The sequence below is a fragment of the Melospiza georgiana genome, chromosome 2 (genome assembly GCF_028018845.1).
Source record: "Melospiza georgiana isolate bMelGeo1 chromosome 2, bMelGeo1.pri, whole genome shotgun sequence".
NCBI classification, from domain to species: domain Eukaryota; kingdom Metazoa; phylum Chordata; class Aves; order Passeriformes; family Passerellidae; genus Melospiza; species Melospiza georgiana.
Window position 1 is genome coordinate 112,642,950 of NC_080431.1, and position 27,177 is coordinate 112,670,126.

A 27,177-nucleotide genomic window follows, 5' to 3' on the forward strand; every position below is an offset into this window, starting at 1 on the left:
ATCAATTAATAAACAGACACCTGGCTTTGTAACAAGAAATATTTCCAGTAAATTGAAATACCAACATTTTTATTCTCTCCTTAAAGATAAGGAAAAGTCTACACTTAAAAACACCTGTTCCAGAACAACTCCTGAGTATCCAGAACCTACAGGGCTGTTGTATCACACCTGCAACTGCCCTGTTTGGTTAAGAACATCTAAGTCACCTGCTCCACAGCATTCTCTTCTACCCAGAGGAATCTGCCAACTTTATTCAATTAGTTCCTCCTCTACCTTCCCATTTACATTCTCTTCTACCACTTTACACTGGTATCTACAATCTCCTTCTTTCCATTAGCCTTTCATTTGGCATTTGTTAAAGAGGCAGATGTTCAGGATCAGTTAAATGCAATATAAGAAAATCAATATTCAGTTGCAACTGTCAGGAAAAAAAAAATTATCAAATTAATCTGTTTTTTAAAGGGTGCCATTTTCCAGTATTTCAGTATAACTAGCACTGGTACAGGTATAATACCTGGTACAGGTATTCTGTCAGTGTGCACAGATTCCTTTTTAAGGAAGAGTGAATCAGCACTGCATTTAGAAGGAAAGACACAGGCTCCTGCCACATGCTGATGGGAACTGTTTTAAAAGAGAAGTTTCTGTCTAGAATCATCTGACATGGAGTATTGTCCCACCTGCAACTTATGAGCACTGTACTGCCACACAGAACAATCTAATCCTGGACCACACATCTAGCCTAGACACAAGTTTCAACAAAAGGATGCCTGAATACACAGATAAGAAGAAAAAAAAAGCCTAGCACTTGATGCTATTTTTTAAAAAGGAAATGTTTTAATTCAAACTAATTAACAGATCTACAAATCAAAAACTTCCTTCTACACTCAGAATTTTGGAAGAACCGCAGACCTCCACAAAGAAAACCTTCAGCAAGCTCTTCACCTCACATTCACACTTCCAAGTGAGAATTCATTTTATTCATTTCTTTACAGGCTGCCAGAGAACAGAGGGGTGCTCACCTTTAGCCCAGGGGCGGGGTAAAACCCTTCCACAATTTTGCTGTTGTCGAAGAGGCTGTAGGCGCCGTCGCGGATGGCCACCACGCCGCGGCTGCGGCAGTAGATGTCGATGCAGTACATGTTCCTGAAGGCCAGCCTGATGTGCGTGGGGGACTGGGGCAGGATGGAGAAGCACTGGTAGGCAGTGTTGGTGCGCTGTGTCAGCCCCAGCATGGGCACGGTTGGGAGCTTGTTGATGGCGTTTAGTGGAGCCTGAGTGTCAAACAAAACCTGGGAGAGAGCGGAGAGCGAGAGGTCAGGTAGCTCATCCAAAAGGAAAGGTCAGGGAAAATGAGGCATAGCAGGGAAAATTGCTTTCTGGCAATGAGATTCATAAACAATCATAACACCCTTGAAGAGAACAGTTTAATCTGAATTCAGCTCCCTAGTGTATTGCAATTGTCTTGATAGAAGATTTTAGAACATTACCTGTAACAACTGCACCACGTTTGGCGTCTTATTAAACATCTCCTGGAGCTGGTGCAGAATTGTGTTGTGACAGTTACTGCAACCTGAGTTTGGGCCAACTGTTCCCAGTGAAATATGGAACTTCTGGAGGATGGAGTTCCACTGAATGCTGATCTGCAATGCCACAAACATAAAATGGTCTTGGAAGCTAGAACAAGTAGGTTGTAATAACGAGGTTATAGTAAGAGATTATAGCAAGAAAGTTGGTCAGATTTAATCTTCCCCCCATTTTCTATCAAACCTCAACAGATTCATAATGCACCTTCTTCAAAAGCTGCTGAGGCTGTGAAGAAAAAAAAAAGGCACCCTCAGGTTTAACACCCATTTAGCTGCCTGGATTGTTGGCAACCAAAGAACTGGGTGCTTATATCAGCAACTCAACCAAAAAGCAAAAGAATCTTTTCTGCCAAAGTGAGAGAGAGAAAACTGAACTTTGAGAGATTTGTGGTGTGGAAAATTGATTAGTAAGTTGTTTGAGCTGGACTGGTTTTCTTAAGTTACATTACACAAAAATGAGTACTAGATAATATGTAAGGAAGTTAAATGCAAAGTCCATACTGCTGCTCTGGCTACTTACATACATATACATATGTACGTATTTATGTATACATATACATATATATATATATATTTTTTTTTTTTTTTTATTTATTTGCACACATTTCCCACAAAAATGCACATAAAAATACTCTTATAAAATTCAGTATAGAAAATGAACACACAAAGGTCCCAGGAAGCAAACTGCAAGCTATTTCACATCAGTTACAGACAAAACTATATTCTTAATCTGAAATAAATGTGCACTGACTTCCTCCTCTACCTTGTACTTAACGCAAAGACGTGAGCAAGTACTCAGTTATTTAAGTAATTAAAAGTTGAAAATTCAAATACTACAGAAGAAGCTAGAGTTCTGAACAAGAGAACAGCACTGCTACAAAATAATCAATAAACACCACATTGAAAGCATGCATTTAAAACTTTGTTAGAGTCCTGTCTTTTAAGGCAGAATTAGGCATTCAGCTTACACATACCCATCCATATATCCCAGTACAGCAGTAAGCAGTAACAATATTACAAAAAGTTTTTCAGAAAAAGGATGCCACACCAGCCTTTGTCAGTCAGAAGCACACAACTGTCCTTCCCACAATATAAAGCATCTAATAGAAATTCTCAAAAACACTGAACTTCTAGCAACCCAGCAAATCAGCAATGTGGCACCCTCTGTCTTTTCTACCTTCATCTATATTAATTCCACTACAAAGAAAAATTGTGCAGCAAAATTCTGATAAGTCTAAGCCTACCCATTTTGTTTTCAGTCATACATTTGAAATGCATTTAGGAGTTACTCACTGAGCTCCCCTTGGTAGTTCCATAACAAAGGATAAGCTTTCGGTAGTTGTAGATCCGAACTTCTGAGAAAACGTTTAAGTGGTTGGGGATGTCTGTGGAGAGAGGAGGGAAGGGAGTTAAAGTGAGAAAATCACAAGTCATCTGTAAGCCCACCACTTGGACAAAAAGGAGGTGATTCTGTACCTGGTAAGGACCGTGCAAACTCCAGGACACACTCGTACAGCCGAGCAATACTGCTCCAGTCATTGAGGAACATCTCGACCACCTTGCGTCCTCCAACTGGCTCAGACAACTGGTTCTCATACGTCAGGTAAACATGGCGGGTTGGTCCTGCAGTGTGAGGAGATGGGAAATACTGAGCAACCCCGTGGTTCCTGAGCTGTGGTTTACAGACTGTGAGTGAACTGTGGCAAGTGACCAGGAAGCACATTGAAATAACAAAGATGCATCAACTCAGCAGTCAGAATTTTGATTAAGGTACATCGCTGTTTATTAGAAATCTCTGGAGCAGACAGCTGTCCAGTTACACCAAGACACTAAAACTACTGTACCAGACAATGTAAACTACAAAGAAACAGAATTTACCAGCGTTCCTCAATGAAACTTGCCTTGTTCCCTGGATGAAGTGCTGTTCAGAGGGCAGTTTGCAAACACCAGCTCAGCCACCCACGTGCGATTATTTCTACCTTGTAGTCGGAAAGTGCAATCAAGAAGAGATCGGTCCAGAGCCTTCTGTGTTTCCTCATTTACACCTTTACAGGGAGGAATTCTATACATGACAAAAACAAAATCTCCATTAGACACAGTGCAGTTCCACAAGTAACTACCTTCTAATATTTCCTGAAGGACTCCCTAGTCTGCACATGAAAGAATGAACAAATCAACAGCAGAGGCAGCTGGACTGCCCAGTGAGATAACCTGTTCCTCTTCAAGGACTGTAATAAGTGTGTCACAAAAACACTCTGAGCTAAGACCACTTTTTATATGGATTCAATACCTGCAAATTACAGACTGTTTAAGGATCTGTTGAATTGTCCTTATCTCCTGGTGAACCAAGAGCTCACCAATATAAAGCTCTTATACAGAGGAATAAGCCAAAAAAAGATGAAAATAACTAAGTTCTGTGGCAATCTGAATTCATTTGCCTTGTAGAACAAGCTTGCTCTACATGCAGTGAACACCCCGGCAGTTCCCTTGGTACTCACTAATTTATTCGTATCCCAATGTGTGAATTGAGCTCAGGGGACAGACTAAATAAAGCTTAAGTAAAAACATGCCAAACTCTTTTTCAAATTCCTTGAGGATCTAGCCAGAAATCTCATGTTCTACCCTTAACTTCAGCTCACAAGTTCTCTGCTCATATGCAAAGTTAAAAAGGTAGGGCCTGATGCATTTGGACACTGCTGCCTTTATGTCACTGTAGATTTCTGCAGCAGAAAAGGAATTATGAAGGTTTTACTCTAGGAGGTGTCTTTGGGGTTTGTGGTTTTCTGCTTTAAACTTTATTTGTTGCAGATCCAGTTAGTGGCTGGTTGTGGCTGGATTCCTCAGGGTTAACACAGAGGCAGATACTATTGGCCTGCTATTAAGAATTTCAATTTAACTATTTCAGTACCTATATGATACAGAAGAATAGTAAATTTGCAGATGATGACAAACTGAAGGGAGCACTTAACATGGTGGAGGTCAGGGCTGCCCTTCAGAGAGATCACAGATGGCTGGAGGAACAAGTTAACAGGAATCTTAGGAATTCCATCAAAACAAATACCAAGTCCTGCACTTGGGCCTAAATAACCTATTAAATTACTGTATGATTCTCAGATATTTCCTCTACAACCTCTTTACCATGCAATTGTCTTTTCTGGGATTCCTGGCATTTTCCTCTGCAGTTTCACATAATTGTCAAATACCATATGGAGTATATAGGCCTCTGATCTGATCTAAAATTGCATGAAACATGAATCATCACCACTTCTTCCTTAGCACTGCCTGGATTTAAGGACGGAGGACTGTCAAACTGTTTTCAGAGCCCCTCAGTTTAGGCTAATGAAGTGAAAAATCTGTAGTTGGCTCTTAGTCTAGTCTAATTTTCCCCTTTCTCTAGCACTGCTTCACATGCAAGTAGAAGACAGACAGTATTAACATCCCTCCAAAAAATAAAAGGAAAAAAAAACCCCAAACAAAAATCCTATCCCTGTCCTGATATTCTTATTGTTATCTCCAAACAAGTCTTTTTTTTTTCTCTCAAGTGTATGTACAGTAATAAAAGGAAACACAGAGAATATCCTCTTACTTTAATAAACGTATTGCATGGCTGAAGCCATCTCCTTCTACTTGTACTCCCTGGTGAGGAATGTCCATATTGGATAACTAGGAGTGAACAAGAAAAATGTTATTCCAAGTAAAAAGGCAAGCAAAGAAATTGCAACATTTTCAAGGACTTTTTTATTTCCCCCTGAGGGTGACAGATGTTTCACATCCTCAAGCACTGGAAAGCCAAAAAACAGTCTGTGCAAATTTGGTAAAAAGTTGTTTCCCAATCCTTCCCACAAGTGCATCTTTCATCCTCATTTTCCCTTTTCCCTCAACTTTTCAAGCTTTTTGCAGTGCTTGGTACTAAGAGAAGCAGCTCTAACAAGTCAGACTAGAGCAACACAGTGCAGAAGACTGAGTCACCAGGGCTCAGCTGGCAGGGGAACTCCAGAATGAGCACATGACCACAAGAGTCACATCTAGACACCAGAATCAGCAGCAGGGGAGGGGAAGAAGGAAAAAAATATTTTTTAATACCTACCTCTATCCGAAGCCCTATAAAGGGCATATTTGTATCACACATGGCTACAATATGAGCTAGCACTTTATTGAAGGCACACATTTCTCCCGACCGTTTTGGCTTCTTGGGCTCTATGGAACATGGATCTCCAGATAACTAGAATTAAAATAAAAACCAATGTACTTGCATATTTGGAGTAAACACTTTGAAGAGATGCCACAGAATGACCTCATTCTTCTAAGTGTTAAATGAATCACACCCTGAGCACAAACTCCTGGAAGGATCCACTTCAGGACTGAAACAATTCAGTTAAAGCCTGTCCTTAAAACAGTACTTAAGAGATCACTAAGTCATGTCAGCCTGGCCCCAAGAAATAACTCTTATCAGCCCCTGCAAGTCCTTCAAAATCCACACATGGCCCAAAGTGTATCACACAGATAGCAGCACTCTACACTCCTCTGCACAGAGCTCTGCCTTGGCTCTGAGAGCAGCAGAGCAGGCCTGGCATGAACTGAAGGACAACTGTTACTAAACACTTTCCCAGCATCTCCCTAGGGAAGCAGTCCAAAGTAAGATGTCAGTCACATAAACACTGGAAACATGGCTACTGGAGCTGGAATTGATGCTCAGAACCTGTGCTGAGCTTTCATGCTCTGTAACCACCCCCGTGGCTTTTGGAACACGTACCTTGCGCTTGACACCACTTTTCATTTGTTTGCCACTTTTTGTGTCCAGTACCAACTCTTCAATGTTTGGTTTGAACTGCTGTAGTAAAACTGCAGTGGCAGGGCTGTCATCTCCTTCAGCAAAGCTCACAGACAGAAAATGGTACTTGTACTCTAGTTCTGTGGGGTTGCCAGGAACATCAAACATTTCTACAACCTGTATTTAAACAAAACAAATCGAGAAAGTTCTCAAGCTACGAGTAAGTCTTCAAAGAACAGACATTAGTTTTTTCAATGTATTATTACTATGGCTAGGAAAGGTAACCAAGAAGAGAAGAAAGACCAAACCTTCCAGGAAACACAGAGAATGGGAAGGTTGCTGAGTAATAAATCTGTATTTGCCTTCTTCTCTGTGAACCCGAGTGCTTAACAAACCCACAGGAGAAGAGAGGGAGAGGAGGGAATTAAACATTACATCAACCACTCGGCTGCCAATGTTAAGAGTTAACAGTACAACAGACTGCCTGGGATATCCCTGACAGGAAGCAAAAGACAGAAGCACTTTTCAGTTACTTACAATGTAGTACTGGGGAAGGCGAGTGAGTTTGATGAACAGTTTGTGTTTGGAAAGGTTTCCCACTGGGTGGCTGGCATAATTAGCTAGCTGAAGAGTTTCACTGCTCACTGTAGGCAGATGTTTTATAGACTGTTTGCAGCGCTGCTGTCCAAGCCAGAACCTTGCATGGAAATAAAGGTATTAGTGCCCTGAGATGGTTTCATGATTCTAATACACTGCAGTGTATTACAGCATTAGTGTCAAATTAGGAGTCAGTCATATTCTAAGCCAACATCTATCACTGAAGCACAAGTTAAATAATGAAAAATCACATTGAAAATGTCATTACTTTATATTTCCTTATCACTAGCTTTACATCTTGTCTTCAGCTTAACAGACAGCTGTTAGTTCAAGAAGAAAAGCCCTGAAATAATTTGCTGAATAAATTTTTATATACTACAATATGAAATTACAAACATTATAAAACATAGAAGGAAAACATTAAAAAAATATGCAGATTGCAGCCACTTGACAATCTGGAATCTTCAATTACATTTTGGTATAGAAAGGAAAATCTTTGCTCCCATATGCTGCTAAGCAATACAGTAAAAGAAAGTCACTGAAGCTGGATGTCACTCTGAGCTATGTTATAAACAAACCCATTCACCTGAATAAGTTTGGAGATGAAGACACCAAATTTATTCTCATGTTTAGAATTTAACTTTGTCCTACTCCAATGGATTTTGCCTATAGTGGCAAGGCCAGGGAGACCAGCTAGGCTTGAAAGGGCTCAGAAATGCATGGCTTGGGTATTCATTAAACTTCCACTGACAACAGCAGTGGGAAGTGGGGGTGCTCAGCACCTCTCCATCACAACACTACATGTCAGATACAGCAGTCCTAAAAGACATTCTGTGGACTGCTGAGCTTGCTCAGAAACTGCAGCACTACCCAAGCCATTATCTCAAGTACATTATTTATAACAAAGGGAGGTTGATTAGTTTCTCCAGGGTGCCAGTGCTTCATGCATCATCAAGCTTCTTTTAGAAGCAGAATTCCTCAAATAGAGATTTCACCCTGCAATTAACTCAGAGCACTGGGAATTTCCAAAATGACAGAGCAGGTGGAACTCAGTTCTCATGCAGATGCAAACTGTGTTTGTATTATTTGCTACAACCTCTTATGGGAGCCAAATGTATCTTGTGCTTATATCTCAGGGCTTTATGGAAGGAAGATTAGAGACTTAAACCAGCAAGGGCTGAAGTGCAAGAAGATAAACAGGTATTATTTAAATCATCCTAGGCCACTTCCTGGTTTTTCCTCTGTATTGTGAGAAGTGAGATCATTCTTGTTGAGAAACAAGCAGAGCTCATCTGTAGAAACAGAGTGGAATAAAGGACATAGAGGATGAACAGAAAAAGAGATTCTCAGGAAGCAAGTGGTTTGCTACTTCAAAGTGAAAAGACTTCAAGCAAAGTGTGCATATGGCAATGCATGAGGCTACCTGTAAGAGGGAAAATTAAAGCAGGGCTATGGAATCAATTCCAAATAAAACCAGACTTTCCTTCACTGCTTAGAAGAGATGACAAATACTCAAGGTTGCTTACAATAGTGAGAAAGTATAACCCCTAGTGTGGTACAACCCAAAGCCATGCAAGTGTCCTCATGCAGAATACAAATGTGGTGATTCGTTCCATGCAAACAAAGCGAATTGTACAAGTCACTCACTTGAGCTGCTGAAGCCAAGGAATGATTCGCTTCATATCATCATTAACAGACTTCTCTATGTCATCAAGAGTCAGCTGATCTGCAAGAACATCAGGTGGGAGAATGGTCTTAGCATCAGTCCTTCAAACAAAACTTCAAACTCTCACTGAAAGTGTCTCATCTAACTGATCTCATAATTATATAACAGCCCAGGTTCAGGCTTCAAAGGGGACATTCTGGTCCAACCTTTTGTGGGGAAGGGAGCAGAGATGAGATGATCTAACTGCATCTTCAACACCTCCCAGTGCTACAGACTCGACTAAAACTCTCAGGGCGTTGTCTGATTTTTCTGTAAAGAATTGCTTTCTCATATTGAGATTAAACTTCTGATGCAACTTGTAACTGTTGTCCCTTGTACCAGCAGATGATCCATAATGCTTTTAAGACCACAGCAGGATGTTATTAACCAAATAAACTAAAATAACTTCCTTTCTTTTCTTAAGCAAGGGGAAACCTGAAGCTAAGACTTGAACAAAAGTAACTCAAAGTGTATAAGGTCACATCATACAATTCTCAGGTCCACATGAAATGACCCCATCCATTAACAGCACAAGCCAGGAATCATGAGTCATAAAGAATATAAAGTGCATTGACCTCCAGCAATAATTATCTGTTGTCCTCTTAAAGTAATCTTAACTGAACTGTGACACTTAAGCACTAAGATCCTCTTTTCTATTCCTCAAACTCCAATACCTAGATTTTGACCCAAGTGTGGGGTTCATTTGCTCACAAAACTTTGCAGATCTCACAGAATTGCTCCCACAAAATTACCTCATAGCACAGGATTCTTGCAAGATATGAAATATCTCCTGGTTTTGGGCCTACTTACCAACACCATACAGCATCAGCTGGAACATTCCAGAGTGGAGATCAACAAATACATGCAGGCACTCTGATCGACCACATGGCTCCAAAATTGGAATTACAAGAGTGGGAAGAGCTGTCTCAATGAACGCTAAAAAAAAATTGGTGTTAATAATTTCACTCAAAATTCAAACTTGTATTAAAACTTAGCCAATTATAATAAAAACCCTGTTTGTTTTTAGAGAAACAAACTTTACTTGCACATTATTATAGTGTTGACATAGAGAGGAATTTGAATATAAGAATTTCTCTGTGAAAACAGTGACAAACCAATGAGAAAAGGCAGACCAAAACTGAAGATTATTAATCCTCAAATATCCTTTAACTCACTGCTTCACAATTATCAATCTAAATTCCAAAAGTTTCAAGAGCATTTAAAGAAAGTCTCATCCAAAAGTAGTTTAAAAGATTTGCTTTCAATTCTGAAATAACAACAAACAACTTTTACAGTAGGCAAATTTTAACCCTTCAAGCCAGACTACAATATTCTACCAGCTTCATTTATTATACTGCATTTAGATGTATGGCTATTTTACAATTATCAATGCAGAATAATTCAAAGCTAAGTTTTGTTAATTTTGAACACATTTCCCTTGATTTTTTTAAATCTAAATTAATGAAAACAAGAAACATCAAGAGAAAAGGAAACCATCCCTAGACACAACTGGAAATGAACTAGAAAACTTCATCAGAAAACACGTACAATTGTCATTAACATTGTAGCTCTTAAGAATGGCTTTCAGCTCCTGGAGTTTTTGATGAGATCTTGCATGGACACTGTCTATTAGGAGTTTTTCTATTGATAGGTGGTCAATCTGTAAAAAAGAAAAATACTTGAGTAAGCTCATATTTGATGTGTAGACTTTCTGCATTAGCACACTGGAACAAAGGTACTTAATGAAACAATCACTTCAGAAACAATTTGCTTAGAACTGTGGTGAGCCACGTTGACTATTAACTCGAGGATTTGGAGAACTATAAAATACAACAAGCTACCATGAGATTCTGTCCGTGCAGGCAGCGGGAGGAGTTTTGAGCTAAGATTAAAAGAAGGTATAGAAGACAGTTTACAAATTATGCTGTTGCCACTCCCTGTGCAGACCTATTTGTTCTGGATCAAGGTTGGTCCATTTTCAGCTTAAGTTTTTTTTCTCAGCCGTTGGTAACTAGCTGAAGCTAAAGAAAAAATATACCAAACACAAAACACCCCAAAGCAACAATTCATTAGGATATGGTTGCCTCTACACAAACACAAATGCAGCTGTAACATGAAATCCACCAAGTTTAACAGGGTAACAGTGCAGTGACAGACACTGAGTATGGCCCTACTGAACACAGAAGGATCTAGGGGCATGCATCTACATTCTGTTGCACTGCCAGTGCTGAAGCTCGTGCCACCACTTATACTTATATTCACTGTAACTTACTTGTACAATCTAAATTAAAGCATTTGCAATCACATTCATTCACATTCCAGTCACATTATTCACATATTTTGCACAAGCAAAGCTCCAGATTACAGCAAAACCTTTTTTCTAGGTAACATCACATTGCTTTCAAAGCTGTTCTAGCTGAATTAAACTCAAATTTTATTCTAGCACAGGAGATAAATGCAGAAGAGAATTATATATGTGGTGCAAGCTTTTGCATACCAGAATGACCTTCCCCTAAAGACAAGCTTTGCAAGACAAGGCCTTAAAAATGGATGTCTTTATCCACTACAACATTTCACCTTAGCAGCTGCAATGGGTTAAATCTTCCCCTCTAAGTGACTACATGTTCTATAGCTCCATCCAATTTTCAGTAGGTTAATGCAGAACAACCTGCTCAGATAAACATGTTTGTTTGTGCCACTGTTTTATACAGTATCTTAAACAAACAGAAACCCAGTGTGCCATCTACGTCATTACAGCTGAGATCATTCCTCAAACACTACAACAGCACTGTATTTACCACAGCTGATAATTTTGCTAAGCAAGTCCTCATAAAGGGGGACAGCATTAACTTTGATATATCTCAAATTTACAGTGGCCTCATATCTTAATTTACAGGCTGCAGACTTGATTCAGTGAGCTTAGACTGTGTCAGCTCCAGGGGATCTTCAGCAGATGCTGAAAATAAAGAGTATGTTCTTAGATTTACACATAAATACAGCACCTTTACTAAATCAACTCTATATTTAGTAGCTAAATTAGTAAATGTAGTATATATTTACTAGACTAACAGTAGAATTCCTACTCTAGAAGGAGAGTAGAAGGCTACCATGCTTCACTAGGTTTCCCACATGCCCCTGTAGCTGAAACCTTGGTAGTTCTTGACATTCACCATGCAGACTTGTCTGTCAGCACTGGTAACATGATGGGCCAAGAGGCTGAAACACAAAGTATGTGCAGGAGGGGGAGGATACCATCAGGAGGTAGAGGCAGGTGAAAGATCTGAGCTGGGGAGCTTCTCCCTGGGAAAAAACTGTACTGAAAGTGTGAAGACTACACCATTCACTCCAGTTTATTAACTCTCCTAAACCCAAAGAAATAATGACAAACAGACATCCTGATGTATCACAGCCACATCTGCTGAGGGACTTACAGAGGAGTTATTATAATACCCAGAATGCAGCTTTTCTTAATAATCTTTAACCAACATCTAGAATTATCCCTAGAGAAGCATGATCCAAGTAGGAAGTTAACTGCAGTTACTCATTCTGGATCATTGCAACAATCCCACCTTTAAAATACAGGAATTTGAACATTGAGATAAGCCACATGATATAATCTGGTTAGTTATAATGTAAAACCAAGTTTCACCTAACACTTGTAACAAACAAACCACATGAGCTCTTCAGCACAAGATTTCCAAATCATAATGTAATATTTTCTAAAGTGCATAGCACTGCTAGGTAGCCAACTCCAGTGATAAGGAGAAGCTGATTTTCAGAGGAGCTCCAAGACAGGAAAGGGAAGAACTGTGTCTCTATAAAGCATTTCAGGCCAAATCCTAATAATAACTAATATGTTGCTGTTGTTTCCCCCTAGCTTCAGCATTCCATCTCACAAGTGGTACAATGCACTGTGAAGTAGGTGCAATTTCTAAGATTAACTCAAGGAAAATAAATTGTAATAACAATTGCAAGTCCTCACATAAACATTACACAACCCAAAGTAACTGCTTACTAGAAATCTTAGAAACAGCTCCTTAAAAGGAATCAAAGTTGAACAAACCGACAGTGTAAAGCACTTGAATTTTTGATTCACAATATTAGATGTCTCCTGCAAAGCAAACCTTTACCTTCATGGCTCTTTCCATCAGTTTGGAATCACAGGCTGGCAGTGGAGGCTCATGAGATATTTGTAAGGGTTTTGAGACATCAGTTTCATCAATTTTTATAGTGACCTTATGGACAGATGCAGTCCCTGTTTTCCTGCCAAGTACCTGTTGACTTAAAATAAATAGAATAATTAAACCATGCAACTGGAAGAACAGAAAATATGTTTTTCAGTAGCTAAACCTTGACTCTGTGTGCTCTGGTTAAAAACAACATTATGCCAGCTGAACTGAAAAAGGCATTTGTTTCAGATGACATTTTAAAGCTGAACTGTTGGTAAACTGTAACTACATGAAGAATTTTAAATTACTGCAAATTTAACACAATCAGAAGTGTACTCAGATTGCTTTTTAAAATTTTATCTAGTGCAAGTCAAGCAATAAATACAGTAGAAGTCTGACAGAGATCTAATCAATTTTTAGATATCTGTGTAAATACAAACTCATTTATAACTGCATCTACTGCTCCTATGTCCATTAATTTGCAAATCATGTAACACATGTAAGTACTTAAATACAAGAATTTAGGAGTCTCACATCAAAAAGAAAGTACAATTCTGCAAATTATGCCCCAAGCTTGGTAAACATAATCCCTCCTGTTATTTCATTAATTGTTTGTTAACAATCCCTTTGAAATGAACTTACTTCCAAACAGAGAGTGAGAGACATTTCCCTGCATGGTAGCGCTCCACTTGCACGAGGTCCCCCCAGCGCTCTCGGATCAGCATTAGTGTTTGGGAATGCAGCACTTCCAGCTGCAGAGCCAGGCAGAAGGAGTCTAATGCATGGAGCTAAGGAAATATAAGATGCCCAGGAAGTCTCTGTACTACACAAAGCTGTTTCTGTATACTGCATTAACCCTTTTGTCATCTAAGTCACATAAGATGCTGTCTGAAAACATGCAAATGTACTAATCCAGAGATACAGATAGATAAACAGCACCAAGTATTTCTCAAAGGGGTTTATTTCTGTGGTTTTCTAAACTCTAACCTAGCACAGGTTGATAGACAAGAAAGTCGCAGCCCAATTTTACAGATTTCTGGTTGTCACTACCTTTTACTGAAAAGATGATTACTAACAAAGAAATTCCACCCACCCTATAGTTACCACTAACCCAAACTCCCATGGTGACCCTAAAAAAACATGACTCTTTTTGCAGACAGACTTTCACTGAAATCCATTTCACACTGTCGAGCAATCTGCCCTTTCCAAGTGGAAAATCACTGCACATCCTGTATCTCCTCTCATTATTCACACAGATACAACAGAGTTAACACACCTTACTGCTGTTCTTGGTAGCAAGAACTGCCAGCTCCCAGAACTTCCAAGTCAGCTCTGTATTTCATCTCCAAAATTACCTGCTGCTGCTGCACTGACTTACCACACAACCTGCTGCCTTGAATACCTCACCCTCACCTTTGCTGATTTAGTGTGTAGAATTAAATTTGACATGCACCTGAGAATTACTGCTTCCAAGGCCATCCTTTACTTCAAGGCCACCATAACTTCCTGCCCAGACATTTCCCCCAAGCTTAGCAGGGAATTCATCTTTTCTCACTTCCAGCTAACAAGAGCAAGGCTGCATTAGACCCCTAACCCAGAAGCCCCTTTCAGAAGGATACGTAGGCAGTTGTACATGTCCTGGAGGGGCTTCTCATCAGCAAACAGCCTGGACTGGACCAGCTGATGGATGAAGTTGATCTGCATGCTGTGAACCAAGGCTCGACCGTCTTTAGCAAATGAAAAATAAGGCACATTAATCATCAGGAAAGTAGGTATTCAAATTAATTCAGTAAATTGATAAATTAAAAATAAAAAAGATACAACTGTACCAAGCAATTTCCATACTAGGTATTATAACAAAACAACAAAATTCTTGGTTTATTCTGGAAATTCTTGGTTTACTCTTGGTTTACTCAGTCATTTTACTACACAGTCACTGTACAGCTTTATTAAGGTATTAAGTGCCTATAAAGCAAGGTCAAAACAGGACAAGTACATCTAACTTCATTCTCTTAAGTGGTGATATGCAGAAAACCCAGCATAAACAAGACTTATAAAGTGTCAGAGATTAATATCATGTTAAAAACAAAGTGTAAAGGTTGAATTTTTTCTTTACCACCAGTTTCTTTGTCTTCAACCAAAATTTCCAGCTTGAGAAGGCGCCAGGGGATGTCAGGGTCATCACCCATCACTGTCAAGGTGGCCTCAAACTCACCCTCAACTCGGAACTTCACACGGCCATTGGCTGAGGAAGACAAGAATGTTTTATTTCACTCAGCCTCCTAAGATGCCTGAAAAATAACAGTGTGGTAGCTCCTGGTAGTCATAATGGATTACTTCCCAATCATTTCTGCTCTGTTGCTTATGTTTCTGGGCAACTGTGAACATTTTACAGTCTGCAACAGACCCAATGTCAATAAGCAGCACAGAGAGATGTACAAACTGTCCTGAGGTTAACTTGTTAAATCTGATCACTTGTTAACACTTGTGCTTCTCTAATACAGAGTAACACTGAGCTGACCACCAGCCTGACAAACAAAACATCTGGCTGAAATATTCCTATTCTTTGCTACTATCAACAATGGATGCTTTCAGCAATACTCAAATGACATTCAGAACATGGATCTCAGCCCAGGCTGAAATCCAGCCCTGAAAACACATCTCACTGCAAAGTATTATTTAATATTAGAATATTTTAAATCCATTTTCATGAGAGGAAGATCATATTTTGCATAATTTAAACATACACAACAAGCAAAGTTTATGCACATTATTTATCTAATTGACATGTGCATCCTCACACCTGTGAACACTGCTATCTGTTTCACAAATTGGGAGCAAGGACTTTAAAACTATGCAAGCAAGGTCATAAAAAGAATGAGAGGCAAAGCAAACAAGTAAGTACAAGTCTTTACTCTGACATTCAGGTCAACCTTCTCAATCATTTAACAAACTATGTTATATACCTTTACAATTAAAGACATTTAGCAATATTCCTGCAAAACACTTAACCATTTAACTCAGGAAATTTCATTTTCAAGAGCACCCCAGGCACACTCTTAAAACAAACCACACTCTAAACCAGAAAGTAACAGTTATTGAAATGTTTAGTTGACTGAAAACTCTTAAGAGCTCAGACATATTATTCATATATCATTCATATATACTTCCATTAGACAAAAATACCTCTGATACTGATACTGCAAGCACTCACACAGGGACTAGAGAAAACTAGCACTAAGATTCTTCAGGAACATCTTTGATCTAGGTCTGTGGGGAATGGTTTACAAATGGCTAACCTTGTCTTGGTTAAAAGCATGGACTAGGTCCATTCCCACCCTGTTCTCTGTGAATCTGCAATAACCTAGTCCAGTTTATAGCCATCCTTCCTATACAAAAGGTTGTCTTAATGTTTGGGCTAAATGAAAACAGATCCCAAAACAGGTTAAGAGATCTGTACTGTGGTGAGCCACTGAACAAAAGGCATGCATAAATATGAATAAATTCTGTGCCTGAACATGAATATATAAACAGCTTAAAAAAGCAACACTGAGTGACTTGTTTAAACTCAAGTTCAAAGAGTTTCTGCAGAAAGACCTAACAGTTTAATTATAAAATTTAATTAAGATGAAGTAGCCCAAAGACTTTCACAGAACATTTACTGAAAGAGCAAGATAATGTCTAAAACTTTTTGGCACTACCTGCATAGGATTTCTTCCTGAAAATAAATAATATTTCAGCAATTTTATCAGTGCTGTCATTTTTCAAACAGGGGGAAAACCACATGTTTTGATGTCATACAGAGACCGGATCCCAGTATTAATAGATGAAGCTCCTTAATGATCTCAATTAAGCTATCATTTAGCTTTGCTTTAGTGTTAAAACAGCACTTTTATATCAGCCTGCAATAATGTATCCTTCAAGAAATAATTGCAGTTCTTACCTACTGTAAGATTTGCCAGCTGTGGAGGGAGATCTGTAGTCACGAGTCGATGGCGAAGGATCTGGTTTAGCTGATGAAGTGTAGTTTGCTTCTCACTCTTTGTTATTGGGTCAGGAGGGATTATTTTATCCTGTTGCAATAAACACAAGCAAGTCTATGTACCTCAGACATGTATAACAGATTGATAGCAGCAATTGTGAAAACCAGCCAGACCAGAAGTCTGAAAATATAAATACTACAGGCCATTGCCCAGTGAAGTTTATATCTTACACTCAGATTTGCTTTCTAGCTGATTACATTTTACCCAAGACTGACCACTGCATAAAATCACTAAATTTGGCGGAACTAAACAAACGGAGGGAATGCTTTACTGGGAAAGCATAACTTGCTCAAACAGGAAGTGTTCGGCATGAGAAACTGACACTGCAGAGCCTTGGCGCTGGGCCTGCATTGAGCTACAGCTCCATCTGCACATGGACAATTAGTTTGATTACTGTGCATTTGATACCATGCGGGGGATTCCCACACCCCCCAGGCAGGGCAGCTCCTCACCCTAATGCAGGTGGGCAGCCGAGGGTAGGATCCAGTTGTCAGAACATCAATGGCATACGGGATGGCAAAGCTGGGCAGCCGGGCATGAACCAAAGCATCTCGAGCCAGCGATGCCAGACGATCAGCAGTGTCCACAAACAGGATGGCTTGCTGATCTAAGAAACTGGATATCATCTGTAGAGGACAAGGAATTAAAAAAAAAAAGAAGCAAATTAAAAAATGCACAAATCAATGGCCCTTTATATTTAGTTTATCTGTTACTTCCAATTCAAGTAATTGCATTTACAAAACAAAGAAAGAATGAATATTCTGGCCACTGCTTACATTCACATGCAAGGACACTTAAAATCCACATGCCTTTCCTGCTGCTGTGGGGGATCTGTACAGCACCCAGTTCTTTATCTGCTGATTGCTACTGGAATGCAACCATACTTGTTTGTAATCAGTAGAGGCTTGTTTTTCTGCAACATTCTGGACTTTATTCTTATTTATCCAAGATCAGGATGAAAGTGATAATAAGAACTAACACACTCAGATCACCATCTTCCCTGTCCTGTTATCTTAACCCAAATCGTTTCTGACACTATGTGCAGACATGCCTTTCATTCGATGCCACTGATGAGTTTTTGGGAACACGACTTGTAAATAACAAGATTATACAATTTCTAAACAGGAATATTTTTTAAATTTCTGTAGTAAGAAGAAGCCAGGGTGCAGCAATATCCCTCAGAACCTTTTTCATGCCAGACTGTCTAACTTACCGCACACTTTTCCACCTTCCCAGCATTATTAGCCCACTTGACCAAGGCTAACAAACGAACAAACAGCTGGCGAGTGCGACTTGCAAACTGCACTATCTCTATTTTTCTAGAAAAAAATAAATGGCACATTAAGCCAGTGTTCAGATACATAATAAAGCTGTAATTTAACTGTATGACAATTAAAAAAAAAAAAAGCTATAACGATAACTTTTAATTGTGTTAATGCAGGCATCAGTAATATGCAGTGGGGCTTGTTTGATTAACAGCATAAAGGGGAAAAAAGTCTCTGTTTTGAATACTTAACAACATACATGGATTCTAACAAATCATGACTGTCTGGTGAAACAAAAAGCATATTAATAGGAATTAATTACTGACTGTAAGAGAAACAATTCCATAGTGAGCTCAACTGAATTATCTTTACAGCTTTTATAGGATTTCCCCAAGGCTTAAGGTTAAGTTTGAAGTAGGCAACATACCCAAGGATTACAGGACCTGACAGTAACAATACACTTATGTACACTAGAAATAGATAGATAGATAGATAGATAGATAGATAGATAGATAGATAGATAGATAGATAGATAATATACTAAACAAAATTCTAGCATTTTTACAATATCTTTACACAGTATGCTACAATATGGAAATAGGGTGTTGGTGGGGAAGACCACAAAAAACCCATCCTTTACCTTTGCTTTCCATTCCTGCCTTGCAAAGAAATTAAGGTAAGAACTTACTGACTCTCAGTATTCCTCCCATCATTTTTGTAGAAGACAGTCAAAATGAAGGAGTGTATGTCTGCATGCCTTCAGAGCTATTTTTTGTAAAAGAGAATGCAATAGGGGCACATGCAGATTTTCATGCTTTATTACAGATCTACACGGGAGATGCATCAGACAAGACACAGATCTACTGTGTAGACCTGTAATACCATACACTCCAAAATACAACCTCATCAACAATTTATAGAGGTTTTCCTCCCCTTCTATATGTTCAATTTACTAATTTCACCATGGTTTTCTACTTAGTTTGGAAAAAACCCCAAACCTAAGCTGTTTTCCTGATATGGGTTTCTGAAGTAACAGAAGCGTTTGGACAAAAAGAACATTAATTAGTGCATAAGATATTGGCCTCTACCAAACAGAAGCTGCATCTCCTTCTGATCCCAATCTGTAAAACACAAACTCATGACACAAAAAGAGCCTGATTCTGCTGAGAGGGCTGGTTGTAATGAGGTTAACTCTTCTGTGCAAGCATTATCTGCATGTAGCAGATGAACATGTAAGGCCAGAAGCACAACTAATACCATCTGGTCCTGTTTCTTCCATTACATACTGTGAACCTCATCCAAGAACTTTGGCATTAAGCCAGTAATGCCTCTGTGTTCTAGAGCACGTTTTGGAATGGCATTCAGCCTGATATTAAGATTTCAAGTGGTGGTCAAACTGCTACACATACACAGTGCTCTAACAGTAACCACACTATGAAAACGACATGTTGAGAATTTTGAAAGATTCAGGAAAACTTTATGAGATTTGAAAGATGACTACAGTGAGACTTTAGAAAGCCAGCAATCTAATCTCTCAGATGAACTCCACATAGACATTGGTACAAGTTATGTCAAACATCTACAGCGAAAGCAGCACGATAGCAGGAAAAATTCAAACTGATGTTCTGTGACTGAGAAGAAATTTAAAAAAACAGCTCCCAAAAAGCACAACAATTTAATAATGAAAATGATTGACAAATCTAGACAGAGAATTCTGGTAACTGTTCCATTAATACACTTAAATGAAGTTAGAGAAGACTTATTACTTTGATTTGACAGAATCCTGCTTCCAGAACCACCTCCATCATCCCTGACTGACAACTGCATGGGGAAGCTACTTCTCTAATAAAACATAAAGGCCTTCAAATTTGCTACACTGCCTTTCATTATAGGTACATAACCTCATGCTGGGCTACACATAATTTTACATTCAAGGAAGATGAAACTTAAGGAAAGAAGAACAAGAAACAAAGATTAAAAATCTTTCTAACAACCATGTTGCTCACTGCATTTTTTACCCTTGGTCTTCACTGCTAAATTTGGATCTCAGGTTTAAGATCCTTCAGACTAATGGCTGAGTCTGGGGAGTAAAGCATTAGCTACAGTAGAATTAAATCAAGTTAAGGACCACTTAAGCAAGCTTGACATAAAAAAGTCCATTGGATAGATGGGCTGCATCCAAGGATTCTGAGGGAGCTGATCCATGCCACTGTAAAGATGCTCTCTATCATTTTCAAAACCCACAGTGATCAAAGGTCTTGATGACAGCAAAAAGGCAAGCACCATGTCCTTCTTCAAGAGGGCAAAGGAGGATCTTGGATCTATAGATCACTTGGCCGAAGTTCAGTTCAGAAAAAAATCTCATAGGACAAATCTTTCTCTAAGCTATGTCCTGATAAACACCAAGCATGAAATTAACCTGGAAACAATTACCAAAATTTGCCGAGGGCAAACCACCCCTGATCAACAGATTGCCTTCTACAGGATGAACTGCTCTGTGGTCAATGGGAGATCAAAAGATGGATTTACATTTCCAGAAAACATGTGGAATACAAGGATGGGCTGAGGAAGCTGAATTTGCTTCTGCTTAGGAAGAATAGGCTGTGGCAAGATCCTACTGACATCTCAAGTATCTATAGGGGTATTGTAGAGAAGATGGAATCAGACACTTTTCAGAAGTGCAAAAGGCCAAGGTACAACAGCTACAAACTAAACCAGTGAAAAACTAGTTAGATGTGAGGAAAAGAAACAAACACAGTGATGTGGTCAAAGACTGAAGTAGGTCATCCATAGAAAGATAACAATAGTCCATTACCCAGAAGAAAGCCCCTGGATTTCCCCCACAACTCAGCACTATTAATTTTCCACCACAGTACTAATGTTTTTTTTAATCCAACCACGTTCATGTAAGAGTTATTTATTCCTATAATTGATAACTAATAAATGACCCTGAAAAAAAGCATCATGACATATAATTTCTCATCAGGTTTTCTTATCCCAGCATCTTTTAAATAGGTGTTGTAGTACAGAATTTATATTTTATGTGAATTTTATTAGAGGATAACACCACCACATCTTCACCAAGTGTATGTGCCATGTGACCAGGCTCTAGCTGCAAGAAACAGCTTGAAGCCCAACTAGAGAATCCATCAGAGTCTCAAAGCTAGAGAAAATATGGATAATTAAGCCACATTCCTACAGATGAGCTCCTCCAAGAGCAGGAAATCCATTCCACCAAGAGAAGTTCTGAGTTAAAGTCAACAAGGATGTGAACATTTAATTTCAAGACAATTTCAGTCGAAGGACATTTTTTGTACATTGAAAGTTGTCTTATTTTCTTTTCTCTAATCCAGTAGGATTTAAGTTGTTGCCCCACACCCTTTGTTGTTGCCCAACAAAGTAGAATCCAACTTTACCTAGAAATGCTAAATATCTAGATGGGAAAAGCCTTCCCATGAGTACAAGGGAGCTCTGGATCCAGGTCAGAAGTAATTTCTTCAGTAAATACTGTGATAATTAAAAACTCACACTAAACCAAATCAAAACCCTCACTGTTTCTCTTAATAAAACACTATGCAGAAGGAAAATGGGTACAAGTAATCATTCCAGGTTATGATTCCATGAAAATGGGATTAATTCCACATTTTATGAGAGTTTGGGAAGGTTTGAGATAACAATTAATGATCACCCTGGTACACAGAATTTCTTATTAAGATTCTTAGAAATATCATAGCTCCTATATCTCTGTGAAGAAATTTAGGTCAGTTAACATGTCAAATAAAGGGAACAATATTCTGACAAGTTTCATAACATTATGAGAAACAGAAAAGTAAAAGGATTCTTTTCATCTCAGCAGGATGCTGTTCTGGTCTCTTACATTTGCTCTCTAATAATTTTCAAACTTCAAAACCACATAGAACAGGAGCAGAAAACTGTTCATGATAAGAAAGACCAGGTAACCATGGAAAAATGCAGAAAAAAGATTTTTACGTTGTTGTCATTGTTGAACTGTTTCTTCTGAACAAAACATTTCTTTATTACACTAACTAGAATCTGTAGAAATTCTAAAGTTCTCTTTCAGGTCAGCTTTACTGTCAATTCATTGCTTCAAGATTCATGAAGAGAAAAACACCCTTAACAGTTCACCTACTTTAACAGCAACAAAACAAAACCCCAAAAATCTATAAATCCAAACACCAACAAATCCCAATATTGTCAGGATGCTGAGTAAAATCTTGAAACTATGTAGGGACAGCAAGACAGGCAAAGCTTCTTTTCTTGCATAAAATCTAAAATTACGTGAAAAAGATTTCATTTAAACAACAGTATATCAATATTAACATCCTAAAGAAGTTCTATATTTTAATATGTATTACAGATTCTCTTATCATAACTCACCTTTCCATATCAGTCTTTCTTGGTAATCTATATGAAAGAGAGGGGGAAAAAAGAAGACGTATTATATATCATTCTATTACATTCCAGAAATTTTGTTGGACACTTTCAGTTAAAGGAAATTCTACACAACTACAAAGTATATAAAAAATAACACCATGGGTCACCTGTCACTAAAACACTGGAACTATTCAAATTAACAGAAAAGTTTGATGGAGGCTGCTGAGATCAGTTACTCTACATGTGCCATAAACATACAGGAAGGACTTCTTGACCGATATATTGGAAGTTTTTTCAAAGCAAACTAAAACTCTAAAATTCCTTATCCTTTCCAGAGTTTGAACCTTCTTCAACTCACACCAGGCAAAATTCTGTTTGCACCCTCACCAGACATGGTACTGTACAACAGCTATACCTATCTGTTCCCATTTGTTCTGTATGTCACTTCTTGAAACACACAGCTTCCCCACAAAGTAAGAGGGGAAACAGGTTTATTCAGAGTCCAAATGTTTTAAGTGAAGTTTTTCTTGGCCCAAAACCACCCCTTTGTTTTGCAACAACACCAACATAGCAAATCATTAAGTAAATGAAAATAACTTATTTCCCCAAAATAATCAAATGGTATTTTAAAAACTACAGAGGTAAGTCAAGGAGTTGCAGCATCTGAAAATATCTCGGTTTTAGACGTTCCAGTTTCACACATTGATATCAGTACCAGTACTCCACTTGGGGTTTTTTGGCAGTAACTTGGGGACAGACTTAAGCATTTAAGCAGCCAATGTGCAGCTGCTCTCAGTTCTCAGAGTCATTTTCTCCGTTTATGACAAAGCACTCAGCAGCTTTCACTGTGCTCTGGACACAGCCTGATGCAGAGACCAGCGTGCCTGCACAGGCATCTGCCCGGGTGGGAGGATGGACAAGGGTATTTATGAGAGCAGGACAACGGGGAATGGGTTTAAATGGAAAAACAGTAAGTTTAGGTTAGATATAGAAAAAAATTCTTCCCTGTTCGGCTGGTGAGGCCCTGGCACAGGCTGCCCAGAGAAGCTGTGGATGCCCCATCCCTGGCATGTGCAAGGCCAGAATGGATGGGACTCTGAGCAACCTGGGCTAGGGGAAGGTGTCCCTGCCCATGCAGGGGGCTGGAACTGGGTGATCTATATGGTCCCTTCAAAACCAAACCATTTTATGAATGGGAAATCGCGGCCACCTCCCCCCACTGCAGCCCCGGATGAGCTCCGGGACGGATCCCGGCCAGGCCTCCGCATCCTCCCGGGATGCTGCGAGGCGGCACGGCCAGCCGGGCACGGAGCGATCCGCGGCACTCACAGGTCGGCCAGCACGGTGAGCTCGGCGTAGGTGCGGTGCAGGAGGAACTCGATGAGGGTGCTGAGGCGGTAGCCGGGGCTGGCGGCGGCTGTCACGGCACCGGGGGCCGGCGGGGCCGGGGCTGACGCGGGGCCGGCCGGCACCAGCTGGGCGCTCTCCAGCTGCACCGGCGCCATGGCGGCGGCGGCGCCTCGGCCCCGGGCAGGAGCCGCGCGGCAGCCCGGGAACGGCTCCCGGTGGCGCCGGCACCGCGCCCGGCTCGCCCCGCACGGACGGAGCGGGGAAGGGGCGGCGGGAGCGGGGCGGCTCCGCAGCGCTCAGAGCCCGCCGGGCGCAGGGGCCGCCGCCATGATGGGGCACGGAACCGGAAGCGAACGGGGAACCTTTCCGGGAAGCGCGGGCGGGGCGGGGGCAGCGGGACGGGGGGACGGAGGCGGGACACACGGACGCAGGCGGGACACACGGACACAGGACACAGGGATACGCATGGACAGAGGGACACACAGACGGGACATGTGGATGGCGCTGCCCGTGCGCCACGGGACCGCTCGATCCCGGGATGGGTCAGGCTGGAAGGGACCACAGTGCGCCGTCTGGTCCCACCTCCCGGGTCAAGCGGGGCCATCCCACAGCACATGGCCAGGATTGTGTCCGGACCGTTCTGGAATATCTCCAGTGAGGGAGACTCCAGACCCTCTCTGGGCAGTCTGTCCCAGTGCTCGGTCACTGCACAGTGAAGGAATTCTTCCTCATGTTCAGATGGAACTTCTATGCATCAATCTGCCTGTTCCTCCTGTCCCATTGTTGGACCCCACGGAGCAGAGCCTGGTCCATGCCCTGAGCCTCCCTGCAGACACTGACAGGGATCAGGGCCCCTCTCTGCCCTCCCTTCTCGGGGCTGGACAGGCCCAGCTCCCTCAGCCTGTCCTCAGTGAGATGCTCCAGTCCCTCCATCATCTTTGTCACCCTTCACTGGATCAGTTCCAGGAGCTCCATGTCTCTCCTGTCCTGAGGAGCCCAGAACTGGGCACAGCACTCCAGGTGATCCTCACAGGGCTGAGCAGAGGCACAGGATCCCCTCCCTGCCCCTGTATCTGCTGATGTTACTGAAATCCAGGGTGAAGGAGAACCCGATTATAGACTCAAAAGTGCTGTAGTATATGGTAGTGATAATTCATGCAATTAATGTATGGTATAAAATATTGTAAAATCCAAACCATGTCTTTTCGACTACCCTGGCCGGGAGCAGCTGTCTTATTCGTATACATCTAGTTCCCGGACTGCAGGTTAAGATAAACATCGACGCTTTGAGGTAAGAATAGAAGCTTCCAGGGTGATAATCGTTGGTTTCCCCGAGTTGTCGGGGACCACCCGAAAGCTATTATCGCCCTGCCGATTGCATCTGTAGAGATAGCGCCACCCTGATACACCTGAATACACGGCTTCTCCGGAGTCGATTGACACCAACGACACACCTAGACGAGGCTTTTGTCCACCTTTGCACATGGAAAGCAGCAGCGATGGATGCATGTGAAGAGACACAAAGAACATTCGGTCATCTTTTCCTGGGCAGAATAAACTGTGTAAAACCTCGCTGCGCCAAGCCGCGAGCGTGAACGGGGCAGACTCTGACGCTTGGAGGTCAGATCCGTGTTCACCCGGCGCCGATCCCGGGCTCGACGCTGACTCTTTGGCAGTGGTGGTTTCGATGACCAAACTTGGGTCTCACAGACAAATTAATAAATCTTTGCTAAGTTTTTTGAAAATTTTGGCTCAAGATTTGGTCATTTATAACAATGCCTTTGATGCAGCTCTTGGGGCTGTCAAGGAGCAGTGGGCTCTGCTGGACTCCAGGTTGGCCAGTCCCTTCCTGATGATCCATTCGTGAGGGGTATCCAGTGAGAAGCACTCACCATCCTTTGAGATCATTGTTAAAGAGAGAAAAGGGAGCCATGAGCAGCAGAACATCCAGTGGGATTCGGGGATAAACACAAACCATTGGGAACTTTTTCATATTTCTGCCTTACAGATCAACTGGCGCTACTGAAGGGAGGGAGAGGGGAGGTCTGCAAACAGCTGAAGATTGATGTGTTGTGTACTGGTTACCAAAGGGAACTGTGTAAGGAAACTATAAATCCTGGGTGGTTTGTGTCAGGATTCAGTCAAGTGTTAAATCATAAATGCTTGCCTTATGATTACAAAGAAACCCCTGAAATGAGCATAATAAATACCCAAACTCCTCCAGGTTTACTAAAAAGGAGAGGTCCTATTTGTTTTATATGAAGTGCAGATTTTAAAAACCTCTTCTCTTACACATATTTTTCCAGGAAAGTTAAATATTAAAGGAAACATTTTTCAACCTGAGAAGTGTGTAATCAGTTTAATAATATTAACAATAGCAATAACCCATCCAGGGAGGAAGGGCAGTACTGCTGCAGCTGTGAGCCATGCAAGGTTTGTGGGCTGCCTCAGTCACAGCAAGATGAACCTTTGAGCTGGGGCTGGATGATGATTGTTGGCTGGGAATTTTTTACTCCTAAAATCATTAAAATGTATTTATACCTAACCTTTGTTGGTTTTTTTTTTTTGTTTGATTGTGGTGTTTTTTATCAGGTTTTTTTTTGGGGGGGTTGGATTAGTTGAGAGGGTTTTTTTTTTTTTTCTGTACAGATGAAAGAAATATTCGTTCTGTTTATATAAATTAATCTCTAAAGGATAGAATGATAAATACTTTCTGGATCATATTATGATAAAGGTTATTGACTTAATGTATTTTAAGTTCTTGTCTGCCCATTTAAAGATTTTTTTTTCCAAATGTATGAAAATCTTTTATTTTTTTTACTCTACATGCATGAATAAATGCAGTGTACTCCTTTTTACAGCCAGCTAGCTGCACTAATGAAGAAAATACTGACTTACACAGGAATCTCATTAGGCTCTTTATAAGAACTGTAACATAGAAATACAGGATTTTTAATTGTTTTCCCTCCTTATTCCCATCTCTTCTCTTCTGATTTAGTCTGTAATAAAGTTCCCATTGATTTCAGTGGCACAAGCTCAGACTTTGTTAATGAAAAAGCAGGTGGGAAATACTGATGCAGCTTAACTTTGCTGCTGAATCCTTCCTGGTCTTGGTGAAGTTTTCAGCATTAGTTGGAGGGATGGATGTCCTCAGTGTGTCTGCCTTGCTCCATTCCTCTTGGAGAGAAGTTAATCAGTGCTGTGGCACAGATTGTGCTGAGCTCTCCTCTCACGTGGCTGCATAGGAGAGAAGCTCTTGATACTGTTTTCAAAGAAAGGAAGAACAGCTACAGAGAAAT

General features: G+C 40.5%; 1 protein-coding gene across 1 annotated transcript in view; it reads right to left on the reverse strand.

Annotated features, from left to right (window-relative positions):
- MED14 (mediator complex subunit 14) overlaps window positions 1–24,033 on the reverse strand; it is a 34,500-nt gene extending 10,467 nt beyond the window's left edge. Inside the window, exons 1-21 of the mRNA XM_058045791.1 lie at window positions 23,858–24,033; window positions 22,532–22,558; window positions 18,082–18,187; window positions 17,321–17,494; window positions 16,769–16,898; window positions 14,942–15,070; window positions 14,445–14,552; window positions 13,468–13,600; window positions 12,787–12,937; window positions 10,205–10,316; window positions 9,467–9,592; window positions 8,599–8,677; window positions 6,892–7,051; window positions 6,337–6,531; window positions 5,671–5,805; window positions 5,170–5,246; window positions 3,485–3,645; window positions 3,060–3,206; window positions 2,877–2,968; window positions 1,488–1,640; window positions 1,020–1,289 (exon numbers count right to left, since the gene is read on the reverse strand). Coding sequence (XP_057901774.1) covers window positions 1,020–1,289; window positions 1,488–1,640; window positions 2,877–2,968; window positions 3,060–3,206; window positions 3,485–3,645; window positions 5,170–5,246; window positions 5,671–5,805; window positions 6,337–6,531; window positions 6,892–7,051; window positions 8,599–8,677; window positions 9,467–9,592; window positions 10,205–10,316; window positions 12,787–12,937; window positions 13,468–13,600; window positions 14,445–14,552; window positions 14,942–15,070; window positions 16,769–16,898; window positions 17,321–17,494; window positions 18,082–18,187; window positions 22,532–22,558; window positions 23,858–24,033 — 2,841 coding nt within the window. The remainder of the gene's footprint in view (window positions 1–1,019; window positions 1,290–1,487; window positions 1,641–2,876; window positions 2,969–3,059; window positions 3,207–3,484; window positions 3,646–5,169; window positions 5,247–5,670; window positions 5,806–6,336; window positions 6,532–6,891; window positions 7,052–8,598; window positions 8,678–9,466; window positions 9,593–10,204; window positions 10,317–12,786; window positions 12,938–13,467; window positions 13,601–14,444; window positions 14,553–14,941; window positions 15,071–16,768; window positions 16,899–17,320; window positions 17,495–18,081; window positions 18,188–22,531; window positions 22,559–23,857) is intronic.
- Between the last annotated feature and the right edge of the window lie 3,144 nt (window positions 24,034–27,177).